The sequence below is a fragment of the Crinia signifera genome, chromosome 11, assembly GCF_055691185.1.
Source record: "Crinia signifera chromosome 11, ASM5569118v1, whole genome shotgun sequence".
Classification (NCBI taxonomy): domain Eukaryota; kingdom Metazoa; phylum Chordata; class Amphibia; order Anura; family Myobatrachidae; genus Crinia; species Crinia signifera.
This window is the reverse complement of record NC_139227.1, coordinates 123,340,517-123,356,616: the sequence shown is the minus strand read 5'-3', so window position 1 is coordinate 123,356,616 and position 16,100 is coordinate 123,340,517. Positions and strand designations below refer to the sequence as shown.

The 16,100-nt window shown below is 41.1% G+C and overlaps 1 protein-coding gene across 1 annotated transcript in view; it reads right to left on the bottom strand.

Annotated features, from left to right (window-relative positions):
• The window catches only part of RIC3 (RIC3 acetylcholine receptor chaperone), a 32,277-nt gene that overhangs the window by 8,830 nt on the left and 7,347 nt on the right, over positions 1–16,100 (bottom strand). Inside the window, exons 2-4 of the mRNA XM_083164650.1 lie at positions 7,226–7,443; positions 6,230–6,308; positions 200–293 (exon numbers count right to left, since the gene is read on the bottom strand). Of these exons, the coding sequence (XP_083020776.1) occupies positions 200–293; positions 6,230–6,308; positions 7,226–7,443 (391 nt within the window). The remainder of the gene's footprint in view (positions 1–199; positions 294–6,229; positions 6,309–7,225; positions 7,444–16,100) is intronic.

Below are 16,100 nucleotides of genomic sequence, written 5' to 3'. Positions count from 1 at the left end.
GGCTTATGTGACGCAAGCAACACCCTGCGAGAGATTATCCCGACACATACATCATGTTATTCCTTAATAATTCTGCTTATTAAAAACTACATATGCAATATAAAAGCAGCCGGCGCGGAAAAGGAACAGAACACAGTATTTATTTTAATGTTTTAGCCCCAAAGATAGTGATTTACGACTTTCATTAAGTAGACCATACCTCTCGTTGTTGGGTCCCAGGCGGGAGATAATTTTCTCCATCGCCTCTTCGGTTTCTTTAAGTTTATCTTGCAGTTGGCTGAGCTCGTAGTCAGCTGGAAAGAGAGAGGCTGCATGATAAATACGGGATAATCTGCTACACTACACAATAGCCTATTTCTCATCATCTCCCAGCAATGAGAGGGGAAGAAGGAAATCACAAACCAATAAAACGAAAGCTGGATTATCAATGGTAAATAGAACCCAAAGATTCCGATTAGGATCCCCTGCTATTATTTCCCTATACGCCCCATGCTGGTTCTGTTGTCTTCTGGATTCGGAGGATGTGATGTTTCTCGTTATCAAGTCTGTGCGCATGTCAGTGGGGTCCGCAGATGGCGGACATGTTTCTAGCGTAGGATCAGAAATACACGTGTGTGCATAGCACAGATAACAAATATATGTAGCGCAGTAAATCATCTCGCTGTGAATATCTTTGGTCCGGCCGCGGATCATCCCGGTTTAGATTTTGGGGCGGCCGGATAGTTTTGTGTAGATTTTATAGATCATGGGTCTTCAAACTGTGGCCCTCCAGATGTTGTGAAACTACAAATCCCAGCATGCCTTGCCACAGCTTTAACACTCCCTTCTAGCAAAACTGTGGCATGGCATGCTGGGATTTGTAGTTTCACAACATCTGGAGGGCCACAGTTTGAAGACCCATGTTATAGATTCTCTAATTAAAGGGGCCCATACACCGGCGGGGACGATCCTTCGGTCCCCTGACCTGCCGGCTCCACCATTCCACCGACCGGATGCTCTGATCAGTGGCCAACAATGATTGCGATCCGTCGGGAAGTTAAGCATGGTAATAAAGGTGCCCACACATTAGAACGATTTTTTTGCCAATCTGCAAAATCGGCCGCAAATAGGCCACAGATGGCTCCCACGGATCTTTTGCTAAATCTTCTGATCTTACGTGCTGCATGAAAGATCAGAAGATTTAGCAAAAGATCCATAGGAACGCACATGGGATCTTAAGATAAATCTTTGGTGAAGATGTGCGCTGGCCTGAAATCTTTTGTCCAGGACAGACAAAAGGCTAATTTATGCGCACATTTTAAGATTGGAGATCTTTCTAGTGTGTGGGCACCTTAAGTCCTGATTCCGCAATCCTCATCGTGATAGGGATTTTTACGCGTTTGATAATCCTGATTCTCTGGCGCGACCGTGAGGGGATCGGGTGATTGCCCTAATACTCCGCTGGTGAATGGGCACTTTAAGTAACTATTACCTCACATTATATGGATTATTACATGTTAAAGAACGTGTAACTGGCTAATTAAAGATGAATTACAAATATAATGTAATACTTCCTTCAAAAAACAAATATATCACAATAATGTATCGTATGTGAAACAGATGGGCCCATTGTGATTGGTTGAGTATAGGATTAAGTTAAATTTCATCTTAAATTCATATTTGAATTAAAAAGGGACTGTCCACTTAACAAGTTGACCTATTATCCAGATACCTACAATGTATAAGGCATCATGATCAGATGTGCACAGCGCCCCCTTGTGGCAGGACAATGCTCTGTAATTGGGAGTTATGGATTCCACCGAATCTTACATTTTTGTAAAATTCCTTCTGGATAATCGTTAGTTGCAAAATAAATCATCAGAATTGTCTAACAGAAAATCTTTCCATTAAATATACAGTATTGCCATAAGTCTCTGTTATATATCTGTATCATGGATTTGATCACACCTATATTACTGGCCCAATAATATTACACAGCCCAAGTGGCAAACAGTGGGATCAGTGTCTGTATACACTGGCTGTGGATTAGATTTGGGCCTTATGGGTTATTACTGTGATATTCCCTGTAATACATGATGGAATATGTGTGTGCTATATAATATATAGTTAATAAATTAATAATAGTGATTGTTCAGTTGGGAAGACTGCACTCTTCAGCGCCACCTGGGGGTGTCATTAAGCAATGACGCATGCGGACAGCTGCCTCCTGTGTAATTCTTGTCACATTGGGCCTTATTCTGGTCGATGCGTAATCTGCGCATGTGTGGGCAACGCACGCTCTCCGTACTCGTTCTCACTAATACCGTACAGAAAAGTGCACCGCATTCACTCGGGAAATATGGGCGTAATATGGGCGTCATTCGGAAGTACACAGGGGCGTAGTTTTAAAGTGGGCTAAACTGGGCATAAACATGGGCGTACACGAGGGAGTGCACTAATTCTGGTAGGCGTGCATTCGGACTGAACACGACTGCAAACGAACCAAATATGCGGTCTCCATAAGCAAGTATTGCTTTGCGGACACCACTCGGTCATGCGCTAGGCATTCGGAACGCCCAATTAGTACGCCCGAACCTGAACCAATGTCAGCTGAACACAATACAATCCACTCCTCTACTCATTACTCATTAATTACACTCTTGTCATTGCTTCAATTGGAACCATTGCAGCTTAAATGGACCATTACAAAACACACAAATCTATGCTGAAAGCACGGCAGCATTTTTTACACACATTTACACTGTAAGCAATGGACAGAACTTGCTATCACTAATATAAATATCCATGTCACTTTTACATTCACCAATAACAGCACACATTTGGGGATCAAATTAAAAATGTATTACAGTTAGGGAAAACATAAAATTGTATTTATTTATTATGCCTAATTGCATAAGTGTGTCATGTGACCGATTTATGAGTTCAGATAATAGTCGTGAGTTTTGCATTAATACACCGCATCGGTGCGTACGGCCATGTTCCCGTCCGTTCTGACGCGGTAAGACCGTGCAGACGCTGTAAGACCGTGCAGAATATGTGTGTGTCCACCGCACACGCAAGGTTTGGATGTCGTCCGTAAACACGCCCTGTTCTTCTAGTGGGAGTCCGTCCGTATGTGGAGGTCCGGTGGGCGTTTCTTCGGACGATGTCCGCACAGCGTGGTGTGCGGTCCGCTCCGAAATAATTCGGAAATTTACGCACCAATACGCACCAACCAGAATAACCTCCATTATTATAAGGGAATCATCTCTGTCTCCTTGGTTTATGGTGACAGCAGAGGCTGAATAATATGAATGACCCGTTTTAGCACACTCTGCAGTTTACAATGGGCACAAGACCCCCCTCTTCCGAACTGCGTCTGCAATCACCTGCGCGGCAATTACATTCAGAGATCCTCTATCACATAAAGTACACTCTATGTCACCCACGATGTGTGTTTTATGTGTTTTCCATAAACCGATTATGGGAATTAATTTGCATGTTTCACGGCTGACAATATTTTTTAACAAGCGTAGAAGCTGGGGCACGTTCTTCCCTAATTAAAGCGACTGCCTCGCTCTGAGCAAGGTAATTTGTGGGGTGACAAGGGAAGCAGTAGACTGGGTGCTCTATGTTAGTGCTGTATGTGGCAGGTACCTACTTGCTCTATGTTAGTGCTGTACATGGCAGGTACCTACTTGCTCTATGTTAGTGCTGTACGTGGCAGGTACCTACTTGCTCTATGTTAGTGCTGTACGTGGCAGGTACCTACTTGCTCTATGTTAGTGCTGTACGTGGCAGGTACCTACTTGCTCTATGTTAGTGCTGTACGTGGCAGGTACCTACTTGCTCTATGTTAGTGCTGTACGTGGCAGGTACCTACTTGCTCTATGTTAGTGCTGTACGTGGCAGGTACCTACTTGCTCTATGTTAGTGCTGTACGTGGCAGGTACCTACTTTGGCCACACTGTAATGCCTTCACTCCTCCCAACATTTCCATATTTAAAGTCATGACAAAGCCCAACCTTCTTCCAACTGTCATAAGTTCAGTGGTACTGCCCCGAATGAAGGGCTCTGTCCTGCCAACCCGATCCGTGCTACATTGATCTATAGGCCACAAATGCAAATGATATCCTATTTGTATGGTATTGAATGAGTGTTTGTAGGGGAAGTCGAGAGGGACAAGGGGTAGCAAAGCCCTTTTTTAGATCCCCTTACTGTCACGGCCACGCCTTATGTCCAGATTTTCAGACAGGAAATGTTAGGAATCCACTGTGTACATGGTTACATCAAACGAGCATTGTCATGTCCTCTGAGTGTGGTCAGTGCATGACTTGCCATTTTGAAGCATTACGCAAACACTTTCTTCAAAAGCCCTTGAAGGGCTCTATCAGACACACCGGCCTCTGTAGAGCACCTCCCTGCATCTTGGGAGTTGGGGTAAACATGCTGTCCCAAACAGGACCGATGGAAGGTCTGAAGCTCCTTTTTGAGGACATATAAATAGGGCTATGTTAATAGAGGAGGCTGTCATTGGCATTTTGAGCCTAGCCTTTTAAAATATTTTTTTAATAAGAGATTTTGGGTACCATTTTATAGGCCCCACACAAACCCATAGAATTGTAAGTCTGAAAGGCATTCTGGGATATGCAAATTTATTATAGTCCTGTGAGCAAGAACGCAATTAGTTGTGCAGACCAGGTGCCTCCGGGGGGGGTGTCTAATCAATCACACATCCCAGGGCCGCCATCTTTACATTTATTTTATTGCTTACATAATAGAGATGAATGTAAACATGACATATATCCTGTGGCTATTACACAGGAGAAGTTAGATCAGTAATTTGCACTTAAGTTATGTGTGCAATCTGAATATGGACCCTAGGTTAAATAACAATTCATCCAGTCATTAGGATCTTGGTTATGACACCACAAACAGAGTAACCAGTGATAAAATGTACTGTATGAGGGGGGTGGGTTGTACTATGTCAGACTTGGGGGATCCATTCTAAGTTGAAGCTTGTTCCTGGTCAGAATAAGCCAAGTGCAATTCTATGTAAGTTTTTTATTGTGAAATTGCAACAAGTTTGTCTATGTTAAACTTTTTATTTATATCCATTTTGTAACGAATCCCGCTTTCACACTTCCAAAACGTTTTAAAAAACTGTATTTTTAAACGGTATTTAAAACGGGTCTGAGCATTTATATTGCAGTAGATTACCGTTTAAAATACCGTTTAAGTACCATTCACATCAGTCAACCCGTTTTAATCCCCTGAACACATTTCAAGGCAGAATGCAGGGGACAGCCTATCACAGGTCTGTAATCTGTTGATTTTACTAAATACCGTTTCAGAGCCATTCTCACTGCATACAAACGGCTCTGAAACGTGTAGGACTCTGCTTTTTAAACGTGTAGAAATACCGGTTATCTTTAACCGGTAAATCAACTCTGGCGCTTTCCCACTGCAGCCGTAAACGTTTTGAAAGGGGGAAAAACAGCAATATACCATTCAACAAGTGCAGTGTGAAAGGGGTATAAGTATTGCACTCTTTTTGTAAATAAGGTGTTGTTAATCTATTTTCATATATATTTTGGTTAATAGTCATGCTTGCTTTCAGGGTTATTATACTGGTGGGGCAGAGATAGGTACTGGCTACACTGTGCACAGAGATGCCTGTCTGCTTGACAAGGGGGGACTCGGATCAGTGTCCCATACCTGCCCTAATGACTTGATTGCACCAACACACATATCCGAACCAGCCAGGTGAACATAACGTGACACTGTAGAAGCTGGAAAGATGGATCATGTGTAGATTTCCGCACATTAGATACATGTAAAGTTCTGCAATGTATTCTGTATGTTTTAGTGGAGCTCATTCATGCAATCATGTGTTCGGGCTGGGTCAGAGAGAACAATGTTTGGCTCAAGTGCTGGAGTAGGCGGAGCCAACCATGGTAGCGTGGCCACACCCACCTGGGAAAATAATGAATGAAAACGACTATGAATGGCATTCCTCTCACTGCACACTGCACCTTATATTAGCCTGGCCCCAGGAAATTAGTGCATGACACCCCCCCCCCCCCTATGTTCGGGATCCCAGTTGTAAAACCATCATATTCTAGGAGAACATTGGAAAGTGCTAATACGTCTACTGAATGTGTAATAAAACAATAAACTCCCAGCAGTGATGGGGAAATCCATTACCCATTAGTGATAATAGTTTCAGTGACAGACAGGAATCACTTACTTATCTTCCTCTTCAAGTTCCCATTGGCTATCGGAACACTTCGGGGCTCGATCTTCACATTTTTCCCTTTGGATGAAAGCTGAGGATTGTAAAACAAAATGTAAAATGTAAATTGACCTGTTATTATTTATTATTTATCATTTATTTATATGGCGCCACAAAAGGTTTCGTAGCGTCCAACAATACACAAATGAGCAAAAACAGATTACGAATGACAGTACAAGACAATTGAGGACAAGTACATGGTAAATAAGGATAGTTACATCAGGGGACAGGACACTGAAGTAAGGCGGCATAAGTTTATACAGTATATTCTAAGAAAGGCACATGAGGAGAGAGGGCCCTGCTCGTGAGAGCTTACATTCTAAAGGGGAGGGTTAGACAGACAGGGGTGTCACAGAAGGGGTAGAAGTGAGCATAAACAGAAGGTTAGGATGATTATTATTGGGCTGACATTGGTGTTATCACTGGTTTGTTGTATTATAAATCATCATTAGGACCATAGTTCTAGTAAGATCATACACAGTACATGTTTTTTCGGGACGGTCCCACGTCCCTCCCGGGTCCGACAGTGTCCTGTGGCAAGGGGGGCGGGGGGTTGGGAGTTCCCCCAACCTGAAGAAATAGACGCTGTGTGCATGCGCACCGCGTGTATTCAGCAACGCAGAGGGCAAAAGGGCCGTGGCCTGACAGCAGCATAATTTACATATGATACACCCTTATTTGCATAGACCACATCCCCTTTTTCGGCGAAGCTCGCGGGTCCCGCTTCCGTGCATCAAGAAGTTGGGAGCTATGCATATGTACGGGAATCGCACACCCGCCCATAAAGTTACCTAGAAGGAGGACCCCAAACATATACACCCAGACATTCTAAACATGAATGGTAAATATTCAGTGTAAACACCTGGGGTGTAATGTATAAAGAACACTTTTATGTCAGTACAGTCCCAATAGCTGGCTCTCCCCGTAGAACCCACCTGGAATGTTTCTCACCTTGAAGAGAATGTACAGGATGTATAACAGTATTCCAAACCCATAGATGGGTATTATTTGTCCCACTAAGCTTTGTCTGCCACCGCCGCTACCTCCTCCACCACCGGCCTTGGCCTTGGCCATAGCTTCCGACATATGGGATCTTGGGAAAAAGTTGCCGGCGGTCCTTCCATCCGCAGGTTTTCCATGGGGAGCCGCTGTAAAGTGCCCAGAATTCCCTGCAAGATAGTTACACATAACACGTAAAGTGCTGCATGAGGGCAATAACGTACGATTCACAGTACATTCTATACAGACTGGTATACTGGAATCGGCTGCTTCACGAGTCGAAGAGTCCACATTTTATTTGGAATTTGGAGAAAATATTTGTCCACCTTTCAATGACCCCCAATGTATTTAGACCGAATTATCTTTATATATCGGTATGATGTTTGGAAGAAGGGTAGTTATCAATGGTTAGCAATGGACACCAATGGTATTGCTATTGATGGCAGATGCCAAATGGTTCTCCACCACTAATGGCAGAGAGGAAGCAATGTTTTCTCAGCTTAGCTCTGGCAATCTGCCCAGCTCCGTCCCACATCGTTCCCTGGTTGGCCTCCACTTAGCCCTGCCCCTGCTGCACCATCCATCTCTTCCCTGATTGGTTTGTCACTTAGACCTGATGTCTCTGAATCATTCAGCCCACCCCCACCTTCCCTGATTGGCCTACCACTGATCCTTGTCCCCACTGCATCATTCAGCCCATATATTCCTTCTCTAATTGGTTTGCCACTTAGCCCTGCCCCTACGGCATCATTCAGCCCACCCACACCTTCTCTGATTGGCCTACCACTTGCTCCAATGGATGGTCCACCCAATTCATGGCTTTTCCTCGTTGGTAGGCACTGATAATGTACTATTCAGGGGCCATACCTATTTTGGAGCTCCGTACTCTAACTGTGACTAAAAACACCACGTGAAGAATCTGTTATATAATTTATTTTGTATCAGTACATTTAAAAAAAATTAAAATATAAATAAATGAAACCCCCCAAACAGGAACTGGGCTAAAAATAAACCCCCTTTTAATCTAAATTGATAGAATATTAAACTAGAAATGGTCCTAGGTCCTGGTCTAGTAGCTCCACTAAGGCTGGGGTACCAGGCTAGATGTTCTAGCAGGCAATAATATCACAAAGGGGTGCGTTTCCCTAATATGTATGTTTACACCCCAGTGGACGCCGTAGCTGAGCCATTTGCTGGACATTTAACAAACACCCTGGGATTGAATTGTAATTGAGGTTGACAAAAGGCGAGACTATCAGCGGCGTGTCAGCAGTGATGGATTGCATTGTGCCACGCTAAGGAAATGGAATTGAGAACAATGCATTGGAACACACTGTAATCTTTAATTAAATGTCAATTCCTATGATGTGCAATGTCGGTGACAGGGCCTGGTCACTCTCTGGATTGTTGGGAATGTTGCCCGATACTGAGAGGAACAATGGCGATCAATATTAATCCCTGTACTGACGGACAGCCTACATCAAGGCCGAGCGGACTTTTCCATACGGCACTTTATCATCTGCGGCTGACGATGTGCCCAGGTTTATTTATGAAGAGGATCCTGCACTAAACATTATGCGGGCTGCCGGAAAATACACAAAAACTCCACCTGGAGTCTCAAAGTCTGTTGCATAGAAGAAGTTGGAGAGTTTGTAACTGCGGCCGTCTAGAGACTACAGGGAGTTCGGAAAGTCCCTCGGCAGTGAGCAGAGGAACAACACTTTCAACAGTTAATGTACTAAGGGGTAGAGGTATGAAGCAGTGATAAGGGAGGAGAAGTGATAAAGTGCTTGGTACTTTATCACCGGCCAATAAGCTTCTGACTGTTAAGTTACAGGCTGGGTTTAAAAAGGGACAGTTAGGAGCTGATTGGCCGGTGATAAAGTACCAGGCACTTTATCACTTCTCCTCCCTTATCACTGCTTCATACATCAACCCTATAGTATGTAACAAATTTTATTTTATTTCATGTCAATGTGTTTAAAAACAATTATATTGGCCAGATTTGCTTAGCACACAGACACTGTGGAGGGACTTTCGGAACTCCCTCAACAACGGGCAGGACTCCATTGTACAAAAGTTGAGACTGGATTAAGAAATACCTCTGGGATCAGGGTCAAAACTACTAGAGGTGCAGCAGGGCAGATTCACGGTTGCAGATGCATCCTAGGAACAGGGTATTCCCTATTTGTACATTAATGAAGGATTTATTGTTGTTTTTTTTACTATATATATATATATATATATATATATATATCACAAAAGTAAAGATGCCTTTTGAGAGAGGAATCATTGTTTAACTTAATGCAAATTGTAGGTGTTGAACTTCTCCACTTTTAACTGAGGTTCTGGAAAGTCGGTATTGGTAGGAGCAGTAAGATTACATTTTGCCGCCTAGTGTGCCAAAAAACCTTGCACCGGCCCTGCAAAAACCCCACAATATTTACCCATCACATATGAAAGAGGTTTCCTAAACAGCAAGGCCAAAGCTCTGTTGCATGCCGCACAGAAAAAGAAAATAAGTATAAATTAAATTTAACTCAAAAATAAAAATATACTTAAAAAGTCTCTCCAAGAGGACTATAAAACTGTAATTAAACCCATCAACAAGGGGAAAATAGTAATTCTCTTCAACAGAGCTGATTGCAAAGACTTTTTTTTGAGACAACTCCAAAGCAATAATACTTATTTAAAATCGAGGCTCATCCCAACCATTAAAATCAAAACTAGTTTTTAAAATGTAATATAGATATTAAAAAAGACACGATCTCTAAGCCAGAGTTTACATTTGTAAACATTTCAGAGCCCATTACTATATGGGTCCAGTCCCATGACTGGACCCTATAACATGCTTTTTTTTCTTGAACTGATTACTGAAACATGAAACTGAATTTGAAATCAATCCTTATTTTTATGGAAACTAAAAATTTTTTTTACAAAATTTGGGGATTGCGATGGGTGCCACGTTCACACCATGTTATACCAATCCCTTTTTTGGCCATTGGTAAGAAATCGTGATATGGAAGCATAGTTTTCTGTACATGAAGGAGACCAGGGATCCTGAAATAGATTCTTCAGTAATGTAATTTTTACTTTATTTGAACTATCAGTAGACAGATTCTGTTTTTATCTACGTGTCTGTTAAGATCATATTTTATGTGTTCACTATGGCATTTTTTTCATTCTTTCTTAAGGTGTAAAAACAAAGGGTGTGTCTTACCGCTAGGGCAAATACCAGGTGCTGCTTAGGGCTTAATTCAAATGTAGCAGCAGTTTGAATTAGGGTTAGTCAGTCCCTTAATATATATACAAGATAAAAACAAAAGGTTAAACTGCGCTGTGAGGAAGGAGATAACACAGTAAGATTAAAAACTATTTCTTACAACATATACTTAAAATAACACATAATAGACATTATACACTAAAATTACGAATATATGGGTGCATATGTAATTAATAGTGTATAGCACACTTTGATTGAATGGGAGTCCACAATGGGAAGGAAGGAGTGGGGGTACTGTGCCTGACGCATTTCGCTGGGGGGCTCCCAGCTTTTTTAAAGGTCTCAATCCCATTGTGGATTACAAAATCTTTGTTATTGGTTCCTGAACCAGGACTCAAAGCGGACATTGCTAGAATTTGGGCCAATTCAAGTCGACTTGAGGACAGTAAGCCATCATCACTCCAAAAGGGACCACCAAACGGCAGCACGCAGCTGTGGCAATTATCCCGGATACGTGAGTGTAAAAACTGTCCACCATTAATAACTATTCACCATGTCCATTGAAGTCCAATAGGATCAGGATCCATTCAAAAGTAGGATAAGTGGGGTACTATCCTTTTCAAAATTCAACTCCCATTCAAAGTGTACTATACACTAATAATTACATATGCACCTTCATCATGTCTATTATGTGTTATTTTAAGCATATGTTGTAATAAATTGTTTTTAATCTTACTGTGTTATTTCCTTCCTCAAAGCGCAGTTTAACCTTTTGTTTTTTTCTTATGGTGTGTACACACGCTTCGATTTCCTTTAGATTCACTTTGATTCCCTTTCAATTTGTCCAACTCCACCCCCTTTTGATTTGGTCTTTATTTTCCAGTCAATTTTTACATTTGATATGTACTTTTGTATTCGAATGGATTTTGATCCTGATTTGATGTGCATTCTTTTTGCCTATACTAAAATATTATTGCCTTGTTTATTTTTTTTTTTTAAAAGGGGGTGTCTCTTTACATAGTAAATATCAAAATCAAATTGGGGTTGAATCGAAAGGCAATGTACAAATTAAATTTACTATATTGTATTCGATATAGTCTTGCCTGCACAGTCTATTTTTCTATTTGATATAGACAAAATACACAGCGTTTCAAATGCCTGACCCCCCTTCACACAGAAGAACAAATTACCGGGTTGAAAATTTCTACCCGCTAATTTGCTGAATAACACGGGTATTTCTTCTGTGTGAAAGGGTCTACCCGGGTCATAAATCCAGTGTCCTCGACCCTGGTCAATTCCAGGGTCGAGGCACGGTATTTACGACACGGGTGTGCCCTTTCACACAGAAAAAGGACCCGCGTTATTCACAAAATTACCAGGTGAAACTGCTTCACCCAGCAATTTTGTTTTCTGTCTGAAAGGGGTATTACTATATCTTACTTTTACCAGGTAAAACAGCTGGCCCTCTCCACCTTCATACCCCAGCTCCTCTTGTGGATAATAAATACTTGTATATTGGCATTTAATATAATGGCAGAGCAGACACAGAACTGAAAGATTAATAAAATCTGTATTTTTTTTAGTAACTAACGAGAATGGAACCAGACAGGATGGTGGTGGTGGGGGTGTAATTGTGTAAATGTTTTGTTTTGTCTTTTTTTTTTAAATTTATAAAACGTAAGAATATTAATATATTGTGAAGCCACACTGCATGACAAATGTTTTTTATTTTTTAAACTAAATATTTAAAGTTACTGGTTTTCAGTGAGTGGTGTGTAGTGTATGTAACAATGGTAATTGGGCACTAAAATAGATTATAATATAAACAAGGCACTGGCATTTGGTGTAATATGAACTGGAAGGCACTTTAATGTTATATAATGTATACTGGGACAATGTAATGCAGCTCAATTGATGTGGAGGCATGACATAATATGAACTGGAGTGCACTGTAATGTGGCACAATATGAACTGGAGGGCATTACAGTGTGGCATAATATAAACTGGGAGCACTGTAATGTGGCACAATATGAACTGGAGGGTATTACAGTGTGATTTAATATGAACTGGGATCACTGTAATGTAGCACAATATGAACTGGAGGGCATTACAGTGTGACATAACATAAACTGGGGGTTCTGTCATGTGACATAATATAAATGGCATTGTAATATGGCATACTATGAACTGGGGGCGCTGTATGGCATAATGTGAATTGGGCGTACTTTGTGGTATAATGTGTACTGGCAGCTGTATAACTATGGGAATAACATTAACTAGGGCACTACTATAGTTAATCAAAAGAACAACTACTGTGGAGGTGTCTCATAAGAAGCATTAGGTTGGGGGCACCCTCACCTCTTCTATGAGGTCCAAGTTCTGGCTATGTCTCTGATTAGAATGTTTAATCAGCAACTAACGACTCAGACATTAAATGGGATTTTTTTGTTTAGTATAAAAACAGATTGAGAAATGTTTAAAACATAAATTCATTTTAAAAACCTGTCCTGAGTTCCATCACCCTCAACCCTACTGATCTTCTTAAATTGGTTCCATGCAAGAATATTTTGTCTATTTGGAGAAGGGAAAATGAGAGACCCAATGATAGAGATAGTTCACTATAAATATATTCATGGGGTTTTATAATGCTAGAGCGTACTTGGCTACTTTTGAAAACAAGTTTCAGGGAGATTATAGTTGGTAGTAGAATTTAGCCTAGTGCCCCATTAAGGGGCCGTGTCATGCTCCACCCAAAGGGCGTGTCTAGTTCCATATCTGGAGAGATTGTGAAAAGAGATTGTGAACGTGGCACCTAGAAGCGTGGCTTGTACTGCTACATCTGAGAGGAATCTTGTAAAATGACTTATATCCAAATGTAGATGAGCCCCAAAGCAGTTAGTAAGAGATACTATACTTGGTAAAGTGCTGGGAAATGGTGCTGATGATTCAATGTAAATGTTTCTCTCTCTCATTCCTTTTTCCCCAAAAATGTAACAGTGTAATGTGGGCTAGGTGACATGAGGGAGATTGCTAGACTAATGAGGGAGATTGCTGTTATTTCAGGGAGTCTCCTGCAGAATGCAGGAGGGGAGTTAACTATGATGTAACAGTGTAATGTGGGCTAGGTGACGTGAGGGAGATTGCTAGACTAATGAGGGAGAGAGGGAGATTGCTGTTATATATGGGAGTCTCCTGCAGAATGCAGGAGGGGAGGTAACTATGATGTAACAGTGTAATGTGGGCTAGGTGACATGAGGGAGATTGCTAGACTAATGAGGGAGAGAGGGAGATTGCTGTAATATATGGGAGTCTCCTGCAGAATGCAGGAGGGGAGGTAACTATGATGTAACAGTGTAATGTGGGCTAGGTGAAATGAGGGTGATTGCTGGACGAATCAGGGAATCATGAGGGAGAGAGGGAGATTGCTGCTATGTCAGGGAGTCTCCTGCAGAATGCAGGAGGGGAGGTAACTATGATTTAACAGTGAAATGTGGGCTAGGTGACATGAGGGAGATTGCTAGACTAATGAGGGTGATAGGGAGATTGCTGTTATTTCAGGGAGTCTCCTGCAGAATGCAGGGGGGAGGTAACTATGTGCTAGAGGTATATATGGTCCCTGTAGCTGTGTGTGACTAGTACAAGTTGTGTGTGACAGTCCTATAGATGTGTGTAACAGTCCTATAGATGTTTGTAATAGTCCTATAGTTGTGTGTGACAGTCATATAGCTCCTGTTAGTGACCAATCATCTCCCAGTTCCATATGATTCCAAATCCTGTATATGAACATACTAATCATATCACCTCTCAACCTCCGTTTCTCCAGTGAAAACATATTCAGCCTGGATAACCTATCTTTGTATTCTAGTGATTCAAGACCTTTTACTAGCTTAGTCGCCCTTCTCTGTACCTGTTCCAATTCATTTATGTCCTTTTTAAGGTGCGGTGCCCAGAACTGAACACAGTATTCCAAGTGTGGTCTTACCAATGCCTTGTAAACAGCCACTATCACATTGGCATCCCTTGAATCCATACCCCTTTTAATGTATGCCAGTGTCCGGTTTGCTTTTGCTGCTGCACTTGCGCAGTGTGCAATATTACCCAATTTTTAATCTATGATGACCCCTAAATCCTCCTCTACAGCAGAATTCCCTATAATAACTCAATTTAGCCTATACGTAGCTTGTTAATTTTTGTTCCCATAATGAATAACTTTACATTTATCAACGTTTAACTGCATTTTCCACCCTTACGTCCATCTTTCCAGTTTAATTAAGTCACTTTGGGGACCTTACCCCAGCAGGAATGTATGCCATTTACCACCACTCTCTGTCCCTGATTGTGCAACCAGTTTTTAATCAAATTACAAATTTTATCCCCCTAACCCTAAATTGCCTAGTTTTATTAATAACCTTTTATGAGGCACCATGTTAAAAGTTTTAGCGAAATCAAGAAGTATGACATCAACAGATTCCCCTAATTCCAGCCTACTGACTTCCTCATAGAAGCTAATTAAATTAGTCTGACATGACCTATTTTTGACGAACCCATGCTGAGCCTTAATTATCACCTTCTCCTGTTCGAAGAAATTTTGGATAATATCTCTTATTATTCCTTCTAATATTTTACCCACAATGGATGTAACGCTGACCGGTCTATAATTTTCAGGGTTAGTTTTGCTACCTTTCTTCCATATTGGTACTACGTTAGCTATGCGCCAGTCCCTTTGTACCGTCCCCAAATTTATTGATTCCTCGAATATCAGATATAATGGTAGTGCTATGACAGAACTCAATTATTTTAGTATCCAAGGGTGTATTTTGTCTGGGCCAGGAGATTTGTTACTCTTTAGGTTCTGTAATCTATTTTTGACTCAAAACAAAACCCACACTCAAACCTACAGTTTTGGAGCAATCAAGAGCCGAGCATTGAATCTGTGGGAGATCTTCTGAAGATTCTTCCATTGTAAATATCGAGGCAAAAAATTCATTGAATAATTCCGCAATCCCTTTTCCTTCTATTACCAGGTTTCCTGCTTATTTTTTAGGGTACCAATATTTTCCTTCCTTAACCGTTTCCCGTTTATATAACTGTAGAAGTTTTTGGGATTAGATTTTGCTATCTGTGCCTAATTTACTTTCAGTCTCTTTGCCACCTTGATTGTATTGTACATTTCTTATTACATTATTTATATTCGGCAAATGATTCAGGTGTCCCATCTTGTTTAAACACTTTGCATGGCCTCCTTTTTTAGTTATTTCAAATTTGACTTTGCTGTTAAGCCACATTGGTTTCCTTTTGACATTTGTTCTTTTATTTACCCTAGGAATAAATGTATCAGTGCCCTCCAGCAGTATTTGTTTAAAAGTCTGCCACCTTTTAGTAGTATCCATACCTCTAAATAATTATTTCTAGTTTACATACTTTAAGGACTCCTCAAATTTACCAAAGTTTGCTTTTCGGAAATTTAAGGACCTAGTTTATCCAATATAATTATCTTTGTTAACATTTAAATCAAAAGTGATCATATTGTGATCACTGTTCCCCAATGTCTCCCTTATGGTTATGTTAGTAACAATGTCCCCGTTGTTGCTTATTACGAGATCC